This window comes from Lepidochelys kempii, chromosome 1 (genome assembly GCF_965140265.1).
Source record: "Lepidochelys kempii isolate rLepKem1 chromosome 1, rLepKem1.hap2, whole genome shotgun sequence".
NCBI lineage: Eukaryota > Metazoa > Chordata > Testudines > Cheloniidae > Lepidochelys > Lepidochelys kempii.
The window spans coordinates 74,802,056-74,824,315 of record NC_133256.1 but is presented as its reverse complement, the minus strand read 5'-3'; the positions used below and the strand labels follow the sequence as shown (position 1 = coordinate 74,824,315).

Genomic DNA, 22,260 nt, shown 5'->3' with positions numbered 1-22,260 from the left:
ATGTCTACCCTTGGAGCTAGGGCTGTGATTCCCAGCTTGAGTAGACATACTTGCGCTCACCCTCATTGAGCTAGCAGACTAAAAATAGTGTAACTATGATAGCACTGGCAGTGGTGAACAGCGACATGGGCTAGCTGCCCTGAGTACAAACCAACCTGGACCCTGTGGGTATGTATTTGTGACAGCTAGCCCATGCTGCCGCTTTCCACTTCCCATGCTACCGCCACTACCTCTATAAGAGCTAACATAAGGAAGTCTACTCAAAATGTGAATTACACTCCCAGCTCCTGGTGTAAATGTAGCCCAAGAACTGAATGGATATGGAGACAGAATTACTTCTCACCCCATTGGGTGCCTACCTCTTTTCCTATTTCCTCTTAAATTCCTTGTCTGTACCTTTGTCATTTCTCATCTCCTTCTCTTTTTTCTGCCCTGCCCCTCATCTCACTTTAGGTGTATCCAGAATCACAATCCTTTCTCACTACTGGACTATCTCTCTCCCCTCTTTAGACCTTTTCATTGGCTTCCCATCCCCTTTCATATCTAGGTAAGTCTTTCACCAATGAGAAGGCCCTGTGCCTCCAACATAACCCTCCAAATCTTTGCGAATCTCAAGAATTTTGTAAGGAAATGTTCAGTTCTTTCTGAATGAGCAAACTCTGCCTCAGTGGACAAAATTGGAGGAATCTCTGCTGAGGAAGCCTTGCATAAGTAATCCTCCTTCCATGCACTTTTCCTGTGAGTTTTCTTATGAGAGGGCACAATCAAACCTTCAGGATTCAGCCAACTAAAATCATTTTCTGATTATTTCTTTGTCATAAATGTTTTTATTATGAGCCCTTTGGTTTTATTATAACTTTTTAAAATTACTGTATACTGTTCTTGGCACTAACTTGGCTTGCTACAGTACGTTCCCACTAGAATCAAGAAATAACTGCAAACCTCAGTTCCTTGCTGTACCTTTTTCCCTATTTCTTCACACACTAAAACATCACCCACTCACTCACCCATACTCATGAATATAAATAAGTAACACAATCCTGAGCTAATTACGCTACTTACCCAGCAGACTGGGAAGAAAAAAATAGAGAAAGATGTGGTTTGTTTTTCTTTCTTTCTTTCTATACTTGATGTGCTCTGTTACTACAATGATGGGTCCTATATACATATCTAAACAGACACACTGATCTTCACTAATTATCAGATGATGATGATTTACTTTTCCATTTATCGTTGTTCCCCTATTTCAGGTTGTTTATTGCACTCCGTCTTCATAACAAAATTCCATAGTGTAACCCTCCCTTTGTATCCTGAGTTTTACAAGTATAGCTGTTTCATCCTAACATCCTGTTTCTCAAGGATCCTGTTAGGATAAGTGTGAAGGTCATTGACTAATCCTGTTGTCTTTGTGGCTTTAGCAGCTGAATTAATTTTCCAGTAGGACTTACTCTGAAATACTTCTCTCTACGTAGGATAACATAATGGAAGTTATTAGAAATCAAGAGTTTTTACTACTGCCGGCTGAGGAACTACATAAACTTCTTGCCAGTGATGACGTGAATGTTCCTGATGAAGAGACTATTTTCCATGCCTTAATGATGTGGGTTAAATATGACATGGTGAGGAGATGTAGTGACCTCAGTATGCTGCTTGCTTATATCCGATTACCACTGCTTCCACCACAGGTAATGCATTCTTTGTTTGTTCTTTTTGTAAAGTGGCATATGAATTAGTTATTACGAAAATAGCAATTCATAACTGGTAAATGTTTTATTTTTCTGATAGTTTACAAACAGTTCAAGGAGTGGAATTCAAATTTTACAGATAGTTTAGTGATAATTTCTTTATCATATCTAGATGACTATTCTCCATTCAGCTAGACTAGACTATCCTAAGAATGATTACTTACAATAATGATGATGGGATTCACAAGGAGGATGTAGCTGCCTAAATCCAACATTTGGGAGACATTGGCTTTCACAAAACCCCTGTTCAGCTGCTGACTAACACTGTAGGCACCTATAGTCCCTTATAGTTTCCACAGTTAGTCTCCAAGGTGCCTACATTTCACTTGCTAGCCACGTACACAACTGCCTAAGTCCTGACTTTACCCTGGAGGTTGGTGCTTGATTTACATTTATGCCTAAGCCTCAACACAGTGCACAAACTAGACATTCCCCTACCTGTCTTGCCTTCAAGGCCTAATCTGGTAGGCATGGTTTGAGCAAGCTTAAACTCACACCGAAGATGAGTGGCAGTTATGCCTTTCTCCCTCCACTAATAGCCTATACCCCATGGTTAGAGCACTCATTCAGCTTGTGGGAGACCTGAATTCAAATCCTCTCTCTGCCTGATATGGAGTAGGGACCTGTACTTGTGCCTCTCACCTCCCAGAAGAGTGCTCTATCCCCTGAGCTATCGGATATCATAGAATCATAGAATATCAGGGTTGGAAGGGACCTCAGGAGATCATCTAGTCCAACCCCCTGCTCAAAGCAGGACCAATCCCCAATTAAATCATCCCAGCCAGGGCTTTGTCAAGCCTGACCTTAAAAACTTCTAAGGAAGGAGATTCTACCACCTCCCTAGGTAACGTATTCCAGTGTTTCACCACCCTTCTAGTGAAAAAGTTTTTCCTAATATCCAACCTAAACCTCCCCCACTGCAACTTGAGACCATTACACCTTGTCCTGTCATCTTCTACCACTGAGTAGTCTAGAACCATCCTCTTTGGAACCACCTCTCAGGTAGCTGAAAGCAGCTATCAAATCCCCCTTCATTCTTCTCTTCTGCAGACTAAACAATTCCAGTTCCCTCAGCCTCTCCTCATAAGTCATGTGTTCCAGTCATACTGGGGCAAGTTTCTCTCTCACCTGTTGGAGCTGATTCACAGTGCATAAATACTTAATGCTATCCTGTGTTTATGTAGAATATTATCTTACCTGAAATTCAGACAGAAGTTGGTGAATGTTTGTATAGGTGGTGTAACTTACTGGTTTGTTCTCATTTCTTGGAGCCACCTGCCAAATATATGAAGTGAACAAAGAACTGCATATTTCAGTTATTTGTTGGCAATTGGTTGCATTCTGAATATTTTAAACTTGTGACTCTGAAATGTTTTGCTGTTTACTGGCAGCTTGGATCTGTAGCTTCAGCTAATGGTCATACCAGACATTGTCTTATTAAACATTCAACGTTATTTTCATTTCATTTTATCTTTCTGGATGTATTTTACTATATTTTTTGACTAAAGTTTTAATTAGGTTTTAATAGAATAAAATACAGCCCAAGGGAATGGGTGAGGAGACACTCACAGTTTTTGGATGAAGTGTATAGAGAATTTTTGGAACATGTTGGGGTAATCTATGCTTAAAACTGTTATATGTACTATACCTTTAAATTTCTGCTCATCTGCAGAGATAAAAGCTTTTCTGTTCTCAGAGTTGCTCAGAGGGAAGACCTGTATTATGCTCTCCTGTGGAGACTTTACTTTTGATGGTGGTTGTTGGTTTATTAAAATTTAAATACATTTTTTTAGTCTGAAAGTATGTTTTTTCTCTGTGTAATGTAATATCAAGGCCTTTTGAAAATCCAGTATGTGTTGTATCTCATTTTTTCAAGACTGAAGTATAAATTTGTAGCTAAGTGATTTTAGTAAATTAGGTGTTAGGTTCTGTACAAAGTATAACAGGGTCACTCGGACCTAATGAAATATTTTCAGTTTTCCTCATGGAAAATCAAATAAGTTTGGCAAAATTGATTTTTGTTTCCTGCAGAAATCACACTTTTCATCAAAAAATCATTTTGACAGAATATTCCCAACTGGCTGTACTCATCACCAGTAATAATCAGTTTTAACTTACCATTGCTGTTGACAATGCATTGGCCAAAAAGGGATCCAGCTCAGTCTCTGGTAAAATCAGCAAAGATATAACTGAATATATTTAACCCTCCTAATATTTTGCAGTCTCTCTGACCCCAACTCCCATTAAAATTGTAATAGAAATTTTCATGCCAAACCTGTTTCTATTCATACATTTAGTATCTTCAAACTAGGATGACGTCAATCTTTCTGCATTGGTTTTATTATCCTTGGTTTTATCCTCCTATCTGTTCTGGTTTTTTTGGTAGCAAAAAAAGTGACTAAAAAGGTAATGGGGTCAGTTTACATTGAGGAATCAATGGGGAAAATGAAAGTACTACACTTCCAAGGTCTTTGAGGGTCTCTTGGACCCCAAACATTTACAAAAATTTAAATAAAACATAAGAGGCAAACCTCTGCCTTTTCTTTATGTATTCTCAGACTATGATGAGGACAAACTGTTAGCATTGGTTTTGTCTGCATACTTGTGGTTTTAGTGTAGTGGGGAAAAAAGACACTCAAGTTAGACCCCTAATTATGCAAGTATCAGGAATCAGATTGTTTGTTTTTTCATTCTGAGGCAGCAGTTCTGATATGTTTATATGAACCTTTTAGCAGTTTTTATCTTCATAGTCTTAGTAGGGTTTGTTTTTTCAAAAAATGTACTAAAAGGACTTTTGGGGTCTGTGAGACCAAGGTAACATTTGCCTCATGTATATCGCAATTGTCCAGGAAATTGAGTTTCCTTGAATATAATACTGTACCTTCAAAATGATTTTTTTGGAAGCCTACACTTTCTGGGGAAAACACAATTATGGGATTTCTTTTTTCTTGCAATCCTGTGCTTGATGGATGCTGTTACTGGGTCAAAGACTCATTGTTGCACTGAACATACACATTCAGACATGCAATGTGTATGTTTGAATTTTGTTGAATTGCACTTGGCCTAATCTTTGAGTAAGAGAATTATGTTCCTCAGGGACTTGGGTTCAGATATGATGAAACCACTGGTGCAAGAAAGGAAAACTTCAGGCTTGCCTCCTTCTACTAGGGAAGGACTGTCTAGGTACTGATCCAGAGCCTAAAGAGGTTACATCTGTTCCAGAGAATGAAACAGAAAACACATCTAAAATGTGCAAAGTTATAAAAACTGGCGTGTTCAAAACATGTCACCTTTTTGCTCTGTTTGTTCACAGTACTGATGTCATTTACCACCACATTGTTGTGTTTGTATCTTTTTATATTGTTGCTGTTATCTATTTTCACTGTCTGAAGATTGGGTCAGTTAGACCCCAACAGCTTACATAGTGTGTAGCTTTTATAAAAAAAACTGTTTGATCATGGGGTCGGTTAGAACCCAACACAAGTACTGAGTGGTGCGCTTCTCAATCTAGGAAAGTTTTAACTAGTTCATATTTTTATATTTCACTGGTTACAATAAAGTCAGTTTTTAATGAATCCCTGTTTGTTTTTTCAAATGTTGACATACTTGAGGTCTCCAAGACCCCAATGTGGAATAATTGGCTTATTTTTGGTACAATATGAGGATTAAAAAATATATCTAATGAGCAAGAGGGCTATTTAAAAATAACCCCATAGCCATACTTTATTTTTTTAATAACACAGGACAGTATCATACCCTACACCCACTGTTCCCATATAGAAATAAGGAAACTGATCTCTCAGCAGTATGAAAAGTGGGTGAGGTAACATCTTTTATTGGATCAAATTCAGTTGGTGAGAGACAAGCTTTCAAGTCACACAGAGCTCTTCTTCAGCTCTGAGAAAGGAGCTTCCAGCTTCACAGCAAAATGCAAGGTGGAACAGATTGTTTAGCCTAAGACATTAGCGCACATTGTAAAGGACCATTCAAGGTGGATGACCAATAAACACCTCTTCAGTCATAGGACAAAGGGGGGGGAAGGGGGTTAGTGGTTATAGATTGGATTTATGGCTTATTACAACAGTGTCTCGGTTCAGTTCAGGATTTTTGGTGTCTAGCAGAGTAATGAATTTAAGCTCCCAGTCTTGTCTTTTGAAAATGTTGTGCAGGTTTCCTGTGAGGATAAGGACTGATAGATCAGATAAAAAGCTTTGTGTGGCTCAAATTTGTCTCTATCACCAACAGAAGTTGATCCAATAAAATATGTTATCTCACCCACCTTGTCTCCCTAAGATTCTGAGACTAACACAGCTACAATTACACTGCTTATCTCAGCAGTGTGGTTTTCTTCACGCTTTTCTATTTAGGGATAGTGAAGATCAAACAGAGATGACCCTGCACAGAGAGTGCCTCAGGTGAGTGAGAGAACAGGGGGAATGATGCAGCAGAGGCAGCAGTTCCTAGTTCTAAACCATCAGTCCCCAAACTGTGGGGTGGGCCCCCCCAGGAGGGAGCAAAGGAATATTCAAGTGGCAGGGCCCAGGCCAGCCCACCCAGCCCCACTCTACCCCAGCTAGGTTTGCCAACCCTCCAGGATTGTTGCGGAGTCTCCAGCAATTAAAGATTAATTTCTAATTAAAGATTGTGTTGAAACCTCCAGGAATACATCCGTGTCCAACTGAAATTGGCAACCCTACTCCCAGCCACAGCTCTGGCCCCAGACACAGTTCTTCCCCAAGCAAGCTCTGCCCTCATTCCCTCTCTTCCCTCAGGCCAGCTCCACCTCTAGCTTCAGCTCCTCCCCCATCCCCAGTCTGCCTCCAGCTCTGCCTTCAGGCCAAGCTCCTCTGCCAAGCCACCTGTGCTGTATTGAAGGGGAGGCCTGGTTAGAAGGGGCGGGGGGGAGGGAGGAAGTGACAGGAAGTCACACCACTATTCTAAACTGTAAACACATGGTCTCCTCCCAGGAACCCTCCTCTTGGCCTCAGGGCAGCCTTGCAGGTGACCCCTTGTCAAGGTTCCTCCCCCACTCTGAACTCTAGGGTACAGATGTGGGGACCTGCATGAAAAACCTCCTAAGCTTATCTTTACCAGCTTAGGTCAAAACTTCCCCAAGGTACAAAATATTACACCCGTTGTCCTTGGACTGGCCGCTACCACCACCAAACTAATACTGGTTACTGGGGAAGAGCTGTTTGGATGCGTCCTTCCCCCCAAAATACTTCCCAAAACCTTGCACCCCACTTCCTGGACAAGGTTTGGTAAAAAGCCTCACCAATTTGCCTAGGTGACTACAGACCCAGACCCTTGGATCTTAAGAACAATGAACAATCCTCCCAACACTTGCACCCCCCCTTTCCTGGGAAATGTTGGATAAAAAGCCTCACCAATTTGCATAGGTGACCACAGACCCAAACCCTTGGATCTGAGAACAATGAAAAAGCATTCAGTTTTTTACAAGAAGACTTTTAATAAAAAATAGAAGTAAATAGAAATAAAGAAATCCCCCCTGTAAAATCAGGATGGTAGATATCTTACAGGGTAATTAGATTCAAAAACATAGAGAACCCCTCTAGGCAAAACCTTAAGTTACAAAAAAGATACACAGACAGAAATAGTTATTCTATTCAGCACAATTCTTTTCTCAGCCATTTAAAGAAATCATAATCTAACACATACCTAGCTAGATTACTTACTAAAAGTTCTAAGACTCCATTCCTGTTCTGTCCCTGGCAAGAGCAGCATACAGACAGACACAGACCCTTTGTTTCTCTCCCTCCTCCCAGCTTTTGAAAGTATCTAGTCTCCTCATTGGTCATTTTGGTCAGGTGCCAGCGAGGTTACCTTTAGCTTCTTAACCCTTTACAGGTGAGAAGAGCTTCCCCTGGCCAGTAGGGATTTCAAAGGGGTTTACCCTTCCCTTTATATTTATGACACCCCTTCACCTCAGTTTCCCTCTTGGATCCTCAGTAACTCCATTCAAATTTGTCCTAGTCCACTAACACAAATTTTTAACAAAACATAATTCAAAAAGTCCATAACATGAGTCCCAACACACAGTACATACCATCCCCAGTGCATGTAGTCCTTAAAACCTAGCTTTGTTTTTGCCATGCCCCTGTGTCTTCTGCCACACTAGCATCCCCCTGCCAGGACAGCCATTCCAGCCCTTCTTTCTGGGGACTTAACGCGCTCTTCCCAGCAGAAACTCCCACATCCTCTCTGGTGGAAACCTCTTGTCAAGGAAACATCCCTCACTGCCCTGGCCCCTCTCACAGTTTATCAGGGTCCAGCTCTCCAGCAAGCCTCTCTGCTGCCCCCTTCCTTCCCCTTCCTTGGCTCCAGCTCTCCTCCTTAGAGCCAGTAGTCATCTCCCTCTGCTGCTCCTCCTAACTTCAGCCTTCTGGGTCTCTGGCTTGGACACCAGCCAGCAAATCCCACTTGCTGCTCTCCTGTTGCTCTACCAGGAACAAGCTTCTATGTCTGGCAGCTCTCATCTTCTATGCCCTTCTCCTGACTGACTCTGTCTGCTGTGACTCCTAATTGACTTCTTATAGCCCCCAAGTGCTGCTCCTCCCCCTTAATTGGCCCAACTGGGAGCACCAGGACTGGAACAGGAGAGCTAACCCCAATTTCGTGTAATGGGTCAGCTACCCTGTTACATGCATCCTCTGTCCCTGGATAGGCAGAGATTTCTTCTTTCAGCTCAAGGAGATAGAAGGGCTAACACGCATGTGAAGGGACTTGCCTTCACTCTAGTGAAGAAGAGACTAAGGAGCTCTTCTGGGCCTGTTCAGCACTATTGAGGTGTGCCTGCAAGGCTTATTCTGCCTTGAGTGGGAGGAGATTAGAAATGGAAACCTGCCACAGGAAGGGGAGGTGAACAGAAAGAGGGTTGTTCCACCTCAGTCTGCTGACAACACAGACAGGTCAGTTGAGACGGGGACAGTCACAGGCCACACCGCTCCCAAAGCTGTACATACCAGCTGTAAAGCAGTATGCCCCAAGAGGAGGGGCTGAATGTAGGCTCCACTAAGGGACTTCAATATACCAAGTCATAGAGCTGAATCCAGAAGAAATGACAGACAGGACACATTTGCCTTCCTTTGTTTTCACCCAGATTCCCTCTCTCATCATGGAAAGAGGAGGGGAGAGGATCTTTCTTTTGTTGGTTTGTTTGGCTCAGAGAACACCTCATGTGCTACAAACTGGCGGGAAGGGGGAAAGACAGTATAAACAAGGGATAATCGGGTCTGGAGCAGGTTAAGGGAGCCTCTGCCTCCCACAAAATGATGGAGAACGTGGACATAATTATGCCCGATGCAAGGGGATAAAAAGCCTTTGGAGGATAAAACTCAGCTGCTCCATGCAAGATAGAACCAGAGTAGTGCTATAAGTGGTTAGTGGAGATGCAGCAGCAGCAAGTTGCTCAGAAACTGGAGTTCCAACAGCCGTTGTTGCAATGGTGAACCATCTAGCAGCAAGACCAGACCAAACAGCTGCTGAGAGAACTGATGTCCCTGCAGCAGGAGTTTCAAAAGGAAATACTGTAACAGGTGATAGCAGCCCTACTCCCCTAGGGAGCACCAGCAGATTGTGCTTCCGCCAAGATGGTTCCTCTGCCTGTACCAGTGAAGCTAACTAAGATGGATCCGGACAATGACCCTGAAGCAGTGGTGAGCTGGAGCTGGTTCGCTAGAACCAGTTGTTAAATTTAGAAGCCCTTTTAGCACCGGTGGTTCTGTGAGGGATAACCGGTTCTAAAATGACTTCTAAATTTAACCGGCCAAAAGTGGCGCCTTAGGTGCCAACTCCACGGGTGCTCCAGCCCTGAAGCACCCAAGGGGAAAATTTGGTGGGTGCACCCCCAGCCCCACCTCACCTTTGCTCCGCCTCCTCCCCTAAACGCGCCACCCCGCTTTGCTTCTCTGCCTCCCCAGCTTACCGTGAATCAGCTGTTCGTGCTGGAAGCCAGGGTGGGATGACAAGCAAGCCGCAGGTTCCCACTCAGGCCCAGGGAGGCGGAGGCAGAGCAGGGGAGGGGGGGCACGAGAAGGGCCACCCGCACTGCAGCAGGTAACCCGGGGGGGCGCAGGGGAACCGCTCCCCACCTCAGTTCACCTCTGGCACCCTTGGCTTGAGCGGGAAGCTGCAGCCTGCTTCTCAGTCCTCCCTGGCTTCCCCCCGAACAGCTGATTTGGGGGGGGCAGGCACAGAGAAGCAGAGCAGGGCGGCTCATTCAGAAGAGGAGGCGGAGCAGATGGGAGGTGAGCTGGGGCCAGGCACAGGGTGGGGAGCTGCTGGTGGGGGCTCTGCACCCACCAAATTTTCCCCGTGGGTGCTCCAGCCCCGGAGCACCCAGGGAGTCGGTGCCCAAGGCGCCACTTTTGATGTGATCAGTGCGGGAGCGGCCGCTCCCTCGCCCCTAGGAGCCAGAGGGACCTGCTGGCTGCTACCTGGGACAGCTCCCAGGAAAGCACCACCAGGACTCCCCACCTTGCCCCCCCAGCAGGTGCCTCTGGCTCTTAGGGGTGCGGTGGGCACCCACTACGGTGGCCCACGAGACCCTCCTGCCTGGTTCTGGGGGCAGTCAGGGGAGGGGGGTGGATGGGGCAATGGTCCTGACAGGGGGAGGGGGGGGCATCAAAGAACAGTGTGGTTGGACGGGGTAGGAGTCCCGGGGGGCAGGAGTGGGCAACAACCCCCTCGTGGGGTGAGGAGGGAACCCGTTAAGATTTTGGCAGCTCATCACTTCCCTGAAGTCTTTTCAGTTACATTTGAGATGGTGTCACTAGAAGCCTGGTGGCCCCTAGAACAATGGCCTTTGATTCTGGACTCGTACGTGACAGGTATGGCACAGGCAGCTTATCGTAATCTGGATTTGGAGCAGGCCAAAGATTACAAGCAAGTGCAGTCTGTCATTTTGGACTATTTGGGTATTTCCAAAGAGACCTACCATCAATGGTTTAGATCCGAGAACTACCCCATGAGGACAAGACCCTGAATGGTAGTGCAATGTTTAAGACAATGCAGTTGGAATTGTTTCCACCCAGAGGAAAGATCAGGGGTTCAAGTGGCCAAGACCATTGTGATAGAACAATGTATGAAGCTGTTACCCATGCAAGGCAGGGAGTTGGTACTACAGCATCGCCTGGGGACGTTATTTGAAGGGATTAGGAGGACTTTGTAGAAGCTGAAGGATCGCTAGAGGCAGAATCACTCAAGATACTGGCAGGATGGGGGATAGAATGGTGAGGGGCCTGGGAGGGTGGGCAGAGTCAGTGACAATCTCTATTTGGTGCCTGATCTTGATGATCTGACCTCCCCTCAGATCAGGAGCAGTCCAAGGGGGGGGCAGGGTGCAAATATAACACTGCCAGTGGGACTGCAGTACACCCCAAGAGGAGGGGTGGATTTCAGCCCCACTAAGGGGCAATGGACTGCTAGACCAAGCTCATAAAATTGAATCCAGAAAGATTGACTGAGAGACAAGCCACCTTTGCCTTTCTTTGTTTTCACCCAGATTCCCCTCTCTCACCAGGGAACTGGGGTCGGGGGGGGGACGGACGGACTTTTCTTTTGCTTGTTTGTTTGACTCAAAAAACCCTTGTGTGCCACAGACTGGGGGGGGGAAAGAGTATAAATGATGAACAGCAGCATCTGGTGGGGATTGAGGAGCTCCTGCCCCCCACAATGGACCATAGGCAAAGATGCTTCTTTTTCTGTTTTTATTTTTTTTTAAAAAATGTTATTTTAAACCTGACAGTGTGACTTTGTATATTTATAGTCAAACATTTTGAAACATTTTTAAGTTGAGATTTTTTTAATCAAAATATAAAAACAGCCCTTCCACCCTTAAGTATTAATACTAGGTTTTTAATTATCTGCATGACATGAATAAGTAGTAATTTTGTTTCACTGATACTACCTGTATATTATAGCTCATATATTACTTTTCATCAATAGATCTCAAAGCACTTTACAAAGGGGGTCAGTATCAGTAGTTCATCCAGGGAATGTGGGAAGGAGGATTAAGGGAGAAATATTTTCCACCTAGCAATATAGTAGCAGTTCACTACATGAACAGACACTGATACTGAAAGGTCTCTATTCAGCAGGAAAAATATTGCCACAACTAAAGGACTCAAGGAAAAAGCAAGCAGAATGATAGGAAAGAAATCAAGATAAAAAGAACAATCATAAATCACAATACCAAGATTTATACACTGTTACATAGTGAGTTATTATTCTTTTTTACTTTCCAACATAAAATTTGGGATAAAGGGAACACTGTCAAGAATGACATATTTCAAGGTTCAGTGTAGACTGTTCATTTTTTTAATCTCTCTGCACAATGCAGAAAAATCAGTGCATAATACTTTGTACTTTTATAGCATTGTTAATCTTCCAAGCACTTTGCAAACATTAACCAGATCTCATAACAACCTCACATGGCACATAAGTATTATTATTGGTACTTTACAAATGGAGAGGTGAGGCTGGCTGGTTAAGGGACCTGATCCAGCCCCAGTTGACAACAAGAACACCCCTCCCTTTGACATTAGTAGCCAGAAGATGTGGCATTAATGTATTAATTCAGTGGATCTATTCATGTGAGTAAAATGGAACATATATTTGAGTGTTTACAGGGTCTGGTTCTATGTGATTTACTCAACGCTATTTGATTCAGGATCAGAACCATAAATGGATAGACAGCCAGGATCAGAAGACAATTCCTGGTTCTCAGTCTTGTGTGTAGATCAGATATTAGATTCATAGATTCCAAGGCCAGAAGGGACCACTGTGATCATTTAATTTAATTTGATCTCTAACACAGGCCGTAGAACTTCCCAAAAATAATTCCTAGAGCAGATCTCTCAGAGAAAAAAACCAACCTATCTTGATTTAAAAATTGTCAGTGATGGAGAATTCATAATGATGCTTGCTAAATTTGTTCCAGTGGTTAATTACTCTTACTGTCAAAAATGTATGTTTTATTTCCAGTCTGAATTTGTCTAGCTTCAGCTTCCAGCAGTGGATCATGTTATACCTTTCTCTCTGACTGAAGAGCCCATTATTACATTTGTTCCCCAGGCAAATACAGTACTTAAAAACTGTAATCAAGTCACCCCTTAACCTTCTCTTTGTTAAAGAACTCAATATATTTAGTTTAAGTCTATCAGTATAAGGCATGTTTTCTAATCCTTTAGTCATTCTCATGCTTTTTCTCTGAACCCTCTCCGATTTATCAATAACCTATTTGAATTGTGGACACACAACTGGACACTGTATTCCAGCAATGGGCACACCAGTGCCAAATAGAGAAGTAAAAAAACCCTCTGCTCCTATTTGAGATCCCCACTGATGCTGTCAAAGATTCTGTGAGCCCTTTATGGCCACAGCCTTGTACTGGGAGCTCATGTTTGCCACGACCCCACTTTTTTTTTCCTTTTCAGTCACTGCTTCTCAGGATAGAATTGTCCATCCTGTAAGTGTCCCTACATTCTTTGTTCCTGGATGTTTAGATTTACATTTAGCAATATTAAAATGCATATTGTAAGTATCCACGTTACTGAGTTATCTAGATTGCTCTAAATCAGTGACCTGTCCTCTTTATTATTTACTATTCTCCCAACTTTTATGTCATCTGCAAACATTTTTGATGATTTTATGTTTTATTCTATGTCATTGATAAAAATGTTAATCGCATAGGACCGGTGGGACCTCTCTAGAAACACACCCACTGAGTTACTATTGTCTCTCTCAATTATATTGAGACCTATCGGATGACCAGTTTAAATCCATTTAATATGTGCCATGTTAATTTTATATTCTAGGTTTTTCAATCAAAATGCTGTGAGGTACCAAGTCAAGTGCTTTGCAGAAGTTGAAGCATATTACGTAAACAGCATTACCTTTATGAACTAAACTAATCATATCATCAAAAGATATCAAGTTAGTTTGACAGGATTTCCATAAATCCATGTTAATTTGCATTAATTACATTACCCTCCTTTATTTTGTTATTAATCGGGTCCTGTATGAGCTACTCCATTCTCTTAACAAGGCTTCATGTCAGGCTGACAGGCCTATAATTACCTGGGTCATCCCTGTTTAAATATTGGCATGACATTAGCTTTCTTCCAGTCTTTTGGAACTTCCCCAATACTCCAAGACTTATTTAAAATCAACATTAATAGTCCAGTGAGAGCCTCAGCCAGCTCTTTAAAAACTGTTGGATGCAAGTCATCTGGACCTGCTGATTTAAAGATCTCTAACTTTCGTAGCTTCTGCTTAACATCCTCCAAAGATACTAGTGGAATGGAAAGAGTGTCATCATCACCATATGATGAGACCATATCATCTGTTTTTCCTCAAATACAGAACAAAAATATTTATTGAACTGTTCTACCATCCAAATTTAGAGCCCAAATTTCAAAATAGTTTAGCACCAAGCAGCTCCTGTTTGCAATTGTGAATTCTAGCTTTTGAAAATCTGTCTTTTAATCTCTGTATTCATTTAGCAGCCATCCTTATGAAATGTAAGTTTTCAAGGCTATGGGGTGGACTTACTATGTTACTCCTCATCTATCCAAGTTTCCACCATTTTTTTCCATTTGAACTTTGTAGGGCAAGTACGCATTAGGTACATTTTCAAAGCACAATTATTTTAAAACTCCTGTTCTGATTTTACCAGACTCCCCACAAAACCTCTATCTTGGATTGAGATATCTCTAAAATTTCCAGATAACAGGTTTCTTTTTGTATGCAGTGTTGTACCTATGTTGGTCCTAGGATATTAGAGAGAGACAAAGTGGGTGAGGCAGTATCTTTTATTGGACCAACCTCAGTTGGTGACGGAGACAAGCTTTTGAATTACATTGAGCTGAGGAAGAACTTGTCTCTTTAGATATTACCTCACCCACAAGGTTTATATTTGGGCTTTTAGGAGACAGGATCTATCAACTGAGCTTATAATAGGAAGAAACATAACTACTGACCATAATTTTCTTGAAAAGAGTCTCAAGGAGGATTATTTTAAATTTATATTTTGCTATTCTCCATATTTAAGATCATATAATCTAACCAAAAACATATTCCTGCACTATGAACCACTACTTTGAAGTTGTAGGTGTTCACTGGTATTTTAAGTGGTGCATACCATAAATATTTGTCTAATGCTAAAGCCATGTCTACATGTACAGCGTTGCAGCAGGACAGCTATACTGATAGTTGCGTCTGGTGAAGACACTCTATGCTGATGGGAGACACTTCTCCCATCAGTATAAAAATAGCATCCCTATGAGCAGCATAAACTATGTTGGTGGGAGAAGGTCTCCAGCCAACATAGTGCTGTGCACACTAGCACTTATATCAGTGTGATTTGTCAGTTGTGGGGGGTAGAATATTGACACCTCTGAGCGAAATAAGTTTTGCTAACATATGTGGTAGTGTAGACATAGCGTAAGGAATTGCTTTAAGAAGTATATAGGAATTACTTCTAAATGAAAGTTAAGATAAAAATAAACATACAAGAGATTATATATAAGGGGTTGAGGGTGGAGGAGAATACCTTTATTACCTAGGAGCTGAAAATTTACCTCCTGAGATTTTAATATACAATGGTATCAGTCAAATAAAGCACCATATCATTTTAATACCACTGAAAAGCCTTCTGGGGAGGAGCAAGGTCAACTTTAAGGACTAATCAGAGAACTTTGAAGGAGTAGATTCAGATTCCTTTTTTTTTTTTTTTCAAATCATCTCTTTAAAAAGCAAAGCATAAACCCTCCAGGTTATTCCCAAGTTGAAAAGATTGTACTGAGATTCTTTTAAAATGAAGGTTTAAGTTTATAGCTTCTGTTTTAAGATACTTCATTTCAACTTCAAGGTGCAGTAATAATCTTGGTAATATAGTCACTATGTGTAATAGGATATCAAACAATATCATTCGGAATTCAACTGAAATAATGTTTAGGACAAACCAATGAAGTATTAAGATATAAAAGGAAAATTTCATGAAGCTGAAAATGAAATGACACACCCATATATGTTGCCATGGGAGCCTTAGTATGATTTTTTTCTTACTGTGATTTGTGTGAAGGCTCTGCTAAACCCACTGGGATTTTCCTTATTCAAATAATTATAAAATGGTTGGGTGCTTGACCAACATAATTATTTTCTATTAAAATAAAGTCAGAGTGTGTGTATTATATATACATAAATAAAACACTTCCTTATCATACATATTCTGAATACTCAATGTTCTTTGCACTATAAAGCACATACTCCTTTATTTCACAGAAGACTATTCAAGGAACATTGAAGTTGGATGGATCCCAGTAAGCATGTCAATTCCAAAGGATGAAACTGGATATTAAATTAGTTTCATTTTACACCTAAGTTCTTAACCAGCATCCAATACTGAAGTTTAGTGTAGTTGTGTGTGTTGGACAAAAATTAACCTACCTTTTTTCAGTTTATAAATTTCACAAAGAAATATATTTGTGGCTAAAAGGTTCCAGGATTGGTCTCTACACAGAGACTGATCTATTTTTAATGTGAAGCTTGAGTAAAATCAATTCTATTTTTTATTTCTGAGTATATTTAAACAAAACAAAAATCCCAAAGAATTTTGAGTACATATCCTTAAAATGGTTGAGCTGATTTTGTTCAAATTGACTTGTTTTATGCATCTAATAGAGAGATAAGGAATAAGCCAAGGTTGAAGAAAATTGATTCATTGTTTTTCAAGGTTAATCATGTTTGAGGAAATTCCATGTATTTGTGATAGCATTTGCTGCTATTCTTTTTTGATTGACATAGTAAGTTAGTGTCTTAGAAGCTGAGGAACCATGTGATGCCCTTCAGCTTTAGATTAATCTAAACTCTGCGTTGACCCAATATTTGAGCTGATCTAAACACTGAGTCTGCAGCCTTCTGGAGGCTTTGATTTGAAGTGAGGGTGTATCCCATTCTTGTTGAGGTGAACCATTAGTTTGTGGTTTTTTGTGTGCCTTAAACCAGGGATCCAGTTACTAATTATACCAGATACCTAAGATTTATTTTCATCTACTGAATCATTCTAGATATTGGAATATTATTACAATATGTTATAAATAAGCATTGAAGACTGGCATCTAGACATCCTGTCCCCTCACAGAACACAAAGGTTTGCAGATAGCCTATGTCTGATGAAGCAATAAATGTGATATATAAAGCAATGGTGTTGAACATTTCTCTTTTACAGCCTGAGCCCAACCCTACTGCAGTTAATAAAAAGCCTTTCATTGACTTCTCTGGGTGTTGGATCAGGCTCCAATTGAGTAGCAGCGAGACTACCTACATGAATTAAGGTCTTGGGTCCAAATTTGTAAAGGTATTTAGGTGCCTAAAGATGCACATAAGTACTTTAAAAAAAACCACTAGTTGCCTAGGAACCCAGTGGGAATTATGCATCTGGGCATGTTGGAAAATCGAGGCACCTATCTTCTTCAGGCACCTAAATGCCTTTAAAATGTAGCCTCTGGTGCCCTTTAAGTTCTATGAACATGACATATTGGCCTCATTTATTTGGCATTGACAATATTTTTGGTGCTCTACAAAAGACAAGAACTTGCTTCTCAAAGGAGCTTACAATCTGATGAACCTTGGTGTGGTGATTTAGACATTTAGCTTTAATAGCTAATTCATCCAGTAATAATCCTCTCTCCAACAGACATGAAAAGTTACTTGGATGTTTAAAACAAAGAAAACTCCAGTGTACTGCAGAAATTGCTGTGGGCTCTGAATAAAGTTTTCCATGTTTTCATGTGTTTGTAGGATGAAGTCCTTGTGGAGGGATGTAGCACAATGACCAACTTAGTGATTCTGAGGTCATCCCTAGTATATAAAAAAAATTGTGCTCCCTCATTCCAGCTGGTCATACTCGCTAACACACACGCATGTATACATACACACAAAAATAAATCTCTCCAAATAATACAGTTCTGGAAAGGGCAACATCAGGAACTAGTTTCACTTTTAAGAAACCAAAGTAATTTAAGATGCATTTTTAACTATGTGAATACTATTAAGTGAATGTCTAAAATTATTCACTTACAGAAATACGTTAAATTAAATTTTGTCCCACTAGCCAGCTGTGCACATGCTGAACATTTTTATCTTGCTTAAGATATCAGAGGCTGGTTGTGTGGGAACACTAGTTAGCAGAATGTACAGCAGGGACACTATTTCATTTCTTTCTGGAGCATTTTAAATAAGATCATTTTGAAAGACTTGCAAATTACTCCCAGTAGAATAATACATAGTTTGAGAGTACAAAATACAGTGTGTGATTTTAAGGATTTATATTAATTTGCTCTTTTTTGGATGAGATGTAAAACCACTTTTGTGTCAGATGTCTTTTGGCACTTGTCTCAAGAGTAGAAGAGGTCTGTCTAACTTCCACCTTGGGCAATTATAATAGTCACCTACCTACTGTAAATTTTACCTACAGTTTCAACTGGCAAAGTTAGAATTCTCATTCCCACTAAAAAATAAATGTTATGAACTGATGGTCAAATAGGACCCAATTCTGCCACCTTTTAATATCACATTGGGTTTGGCTAAGAGTTTGAAATGCTGGTATGGTCATTGGGCCTTTGTTCAGTAAACAATTGGTTAACCTAGATAATGGTACTTGATCTCACCCTCTCCCTAACTTGCCCCATCTGGGTAACATTACTGAGAAGGGGGAGTGAGGCAAATCTGGCAGTATCTGGAATCCACGAATTTATTTGTCCTGAAAATACTCACTTTATTTATTGCAAGACTCTAATCACCATGGAATCTAGTGTGAGAGAGAGATTTTTAGTTTACAGAGAGCCAACTGGTCTTCAGGTAACTTGGCTAATTTGCCTTAGTCCTTGTAATTTGAGACCATGTTGATATTTGAAAGAATAAATTTGTTCTGTGTCAATCTGTCACTTGAAGTGAAGGATCAGAGTGAGAGAGCCAGAAGAGTACCCACTACAGGACAGGCCCAACAAAGAAAATAACAGAACGCCACTAGCCATCACCTTCAGCCCCCAACTAAAACCTCTCCAGCGCATCATCCAGGATCTACAACCTATCCTGAGGGATGACCCATCGTTCTCACAGATCTTGGGAGACAGGCCAGTCCTTGTTTACAGAAAGCCCCCCAACCTGAAGCAAATACTCACCAGCAACCACACAACAAAAACACCAATCCAGGAACCTATCCTTGCAACAAAGCCCGTTGCCAACTGTTTTCCACATATCTATTAAGGGGACACCATCATAGGGCCTAATCACATCAGCCACACTATCAGAGGCTCGTTCACCTGCACATCTACCAATGTGATATGTCATCGTGTTCCAGCAATGCCCCTCTGCCATGTACATTGGCCAAACCCGGACAGTCTCTACATAAAAGAATAAATGGACACAAATCAGACATCAGAAATTATAACATTCAAAACCAGTTGGAGAACACTTCAATCTCTAATCACTTGATTACAGACCTAAAAGTGGCAACAGAAAAACTTCAAAAACAGACTGCAATGAGAGACTGCTGAATTGGAATTAATTTGCAAACTGGACAACATTACATTAGGCTTGAATAAAGACTGGGAGTGGATGTGTCATTACACAAAGTAAAACTTATTTCCCCATGTTTATTTCCCCCCTCCCGCCACTGTTCCTCACATGTTCTTGTCAACTGCTGGAAATGGCCCACCTTGATTATCACTACAAAAGGTTTTTCTTCTGTCCTGCTGGTAATAGCTCACCTTACCTGATCACTTTCATTACAGTGTGTATGGTAACACCCATTTTTTCATGTTCTCTGTGTATATAAAGTCTCCCCACTGTATTTTCCACTGCATGCATCCAATGAAGTGAGCTGTAGCTCACGAAAGCTTATGCTCAAATAAATGTGTAAGTCTCTAAGGTGCCACAAGTCCTCTTTTTCTTTTTTTGAACATACAGTCACTTATTCATTCTCTGAACATACTGGAAATAAATGTAATTAGCCCAAAACAGCTGTCACTTTCTTGCAACGAAAAAGACAATTAGGGAAGAACCTATGGGACCTCAACTAGATACAGGTTTATGATTTATACTCAGTAACTTTTTGATCTAAAAAGAGCTGCTTTTCCAATTTATCTCTGGAAGGCATTATATAGGAATTGATTTTCCCTCATACAATTCCAGAATCTTTGCAGGTGGAGCCTGAGTTTTGAATAGAAACTTTGAATGGAAGGTCTCCAGTCCCTGTTTTCTCCCTTCTTCCCTTGTACAGGAAACTCCACATGCATGCACTCTTCATTTTATGCCATGTAGATTTTCCCCTATGGAGGAACACGTGGTCCTGTATGTTTAATTTTCCTACCCAATTTTGCATTACATTGTACCATTTACATTTCAGAGTACCTAAATGTACTAAAAGAAAAATCTCTGCTCCAGTTCACCATCTGAACATGGCATTATGAAAATGTGTTATAAGTTACAAGTTTTTCCATTTTTCTTTGTTTTTAATATTTTTAAAGTGTTAGAATTATATTTGAGGTAGTAGGGACATTATCTGGAGAAAAGGTATGCCTGTAAAGTGTCATATCTTTTCACTAGCTTTCTTTACAGAAGTTATCTCAAAGTAGCAATATTTTTTGCAAACTAAAGTTCATTTGAAAAAAGGTGTAACACAAATGTAGATCATAATGTGTTACTCATATAAGCACCATTTACACTTCATTAGTTTACCATTTGCTAATACTTTTGTTTAGTCTCTTATTTTGATTAATTTACTTGTTTGAAAAAAAATTCTATGGCTGTGTCTATGCTGCACAGTTAACCTGGATGATTGGTACTTGAGTATGGGCACCTGTCTTGGCCTAGCGCCTCTCCATGCATTCCTACCGCAACATCGGACTGGTGTGGTGTTTTCATGGTCTAGGAGCATTTCCATTGATTTCTTATGCTCTAGGATTTTTTTCTGCATCAGTTGTGGGAAATATTTTCTGTCCTTTGGGAGCAATTCTGGGAAGGGCATTGGAGCCACATCAACAATCAAGTAATTTAGTCTGAATCTACTGCAAAGTGGGCAGATTCCAGCCTGAGTTAAGGTGAAGTGTGGGTTCTAATCCACTTCATGCTACACCTTCAGCCAGATAAACTATTCCACCCTTAAATAACCTACAAACTAGAGACAGAGGCTTTCTGAGTGGACAGTATAGGGGGTAAGGATAAAATCTGGGTAAGAGCCTGGGTGAAGTGTACAGTGCAGACATAGCCTAATAGTCTATGCTCAAAGCAATTAATATAAAATCAGCACATTGCTTTGCCCCCCCCCCCAAAAAAATCAGATCATAACAAGAGCCACTGAAACCTACTGTTTTATTAGTCTTCCTATGCTTCTTTAACTTGTCAGAGCCTCTGCCTGAGGACATCTTGTAGTGAAGGGACTGATCTATAACTTTATCTAAAGGCATCCTGTAACTCATAGAAGACTCACATACTGGAAGAGACACTCCTCCCAGCCCCCTGTCCCCCACACATACAAATGGGGGCAGAGAGGAATCTGACCTTGTCAAGGTTTCTTACCCACTCTGAATTCTATGGTACAGATGTAGGGACCTGCATGAAAGACCCCCTAAGCTTATTCTTACCAGCTTAGGTAAAAACTTCCTCAAGTTACAAACTTTGCCTTGTCCTTGAACCCTATGCTGCCATCACCAAGAGTGTTAAACAAAGAACAGGGAAAGAGCCCACTTGGAGATGTCTCCCCCCCCAAAAATATCCCCCCATTCCCCTTTCCTGGGGAAGGTTTGATAAAAATCCCCACCAATTTGCATAGGTGAACACAGACCCAAACCCTTGGATATTAAGAACAAGGAAAAAGCAATCAGGATCTTAAAAGAAGAATTTTAATTAAAGAAAAAGTAAAAGAATCACGTCCGTAAAATCAGGATGGTAAATACCTTACAGGGTAATCAGATTCAAAACACAGAGAATCCCTCTAGGAAAAACCTTAAGTTACAAAAAGACACAAAAACAGGAATGTACATTCCATTCAGCACAACCTATTTTACCAGCCATTAAACAAAAGAAATCTAACGCATTTCTAGCTAGATTACTTACTAACTTTTTACAGGAGTTCTGAAGAGCATTCCTGATCTGTTCCCGGCAAAGCATCACTCACTCACACACCCTTTGTTCTCTTCCCCCCTCCAGCTTTGAAAGTAACTTTTCTCCTCATTGGTCATTTTGGTCAGGTGCCAGCGAGGTTATCTTAGCTTCTTAACCTTTTACAGGTGAAAGGGTTTTGCCTCTGGCTAGGAGGGATTTTATAGTTCTGTATACAGAAAGGTGGTTACCCTTCCTTTTATATTTATGACATAGGATGGAGCCCTAAACTGACTAAAATAGGTAAGATCTGATGTAAAACATTTAAATATCGAGGGCTGGGTTTTCAGAAAGGATTCAACCTACTCTTCTTTTGGGTACCTGCCGGCAT

The 22,260-nt window shown here is 41.0% G+C and overlaps 1 protein-coding gene across 2 annotated transcripts in view; it reads left to right on the top strand.

Annotated features, from left to right (window-relative positions):
• KLHL1 (kelch like family member 1) overlaps positions 1-22,260 on the top strand; it is a 430,372-nt gene that overhangs the window by 262,662 nt on the left and 145,450 nt on the right. For both annotated transcript variants that reach the window (XM_073346360.1, XM_073346365.1), the window contains exon 5: positions 1,473-1,685. In XM_073346360.1, coding sequence (XP_073202461.1) covers positions 1,473-1,685 — 213 coding nt within the window. The remainder of the gene's footprint in view (positions 1-1,472; positions 1,686-22,260) is intronic.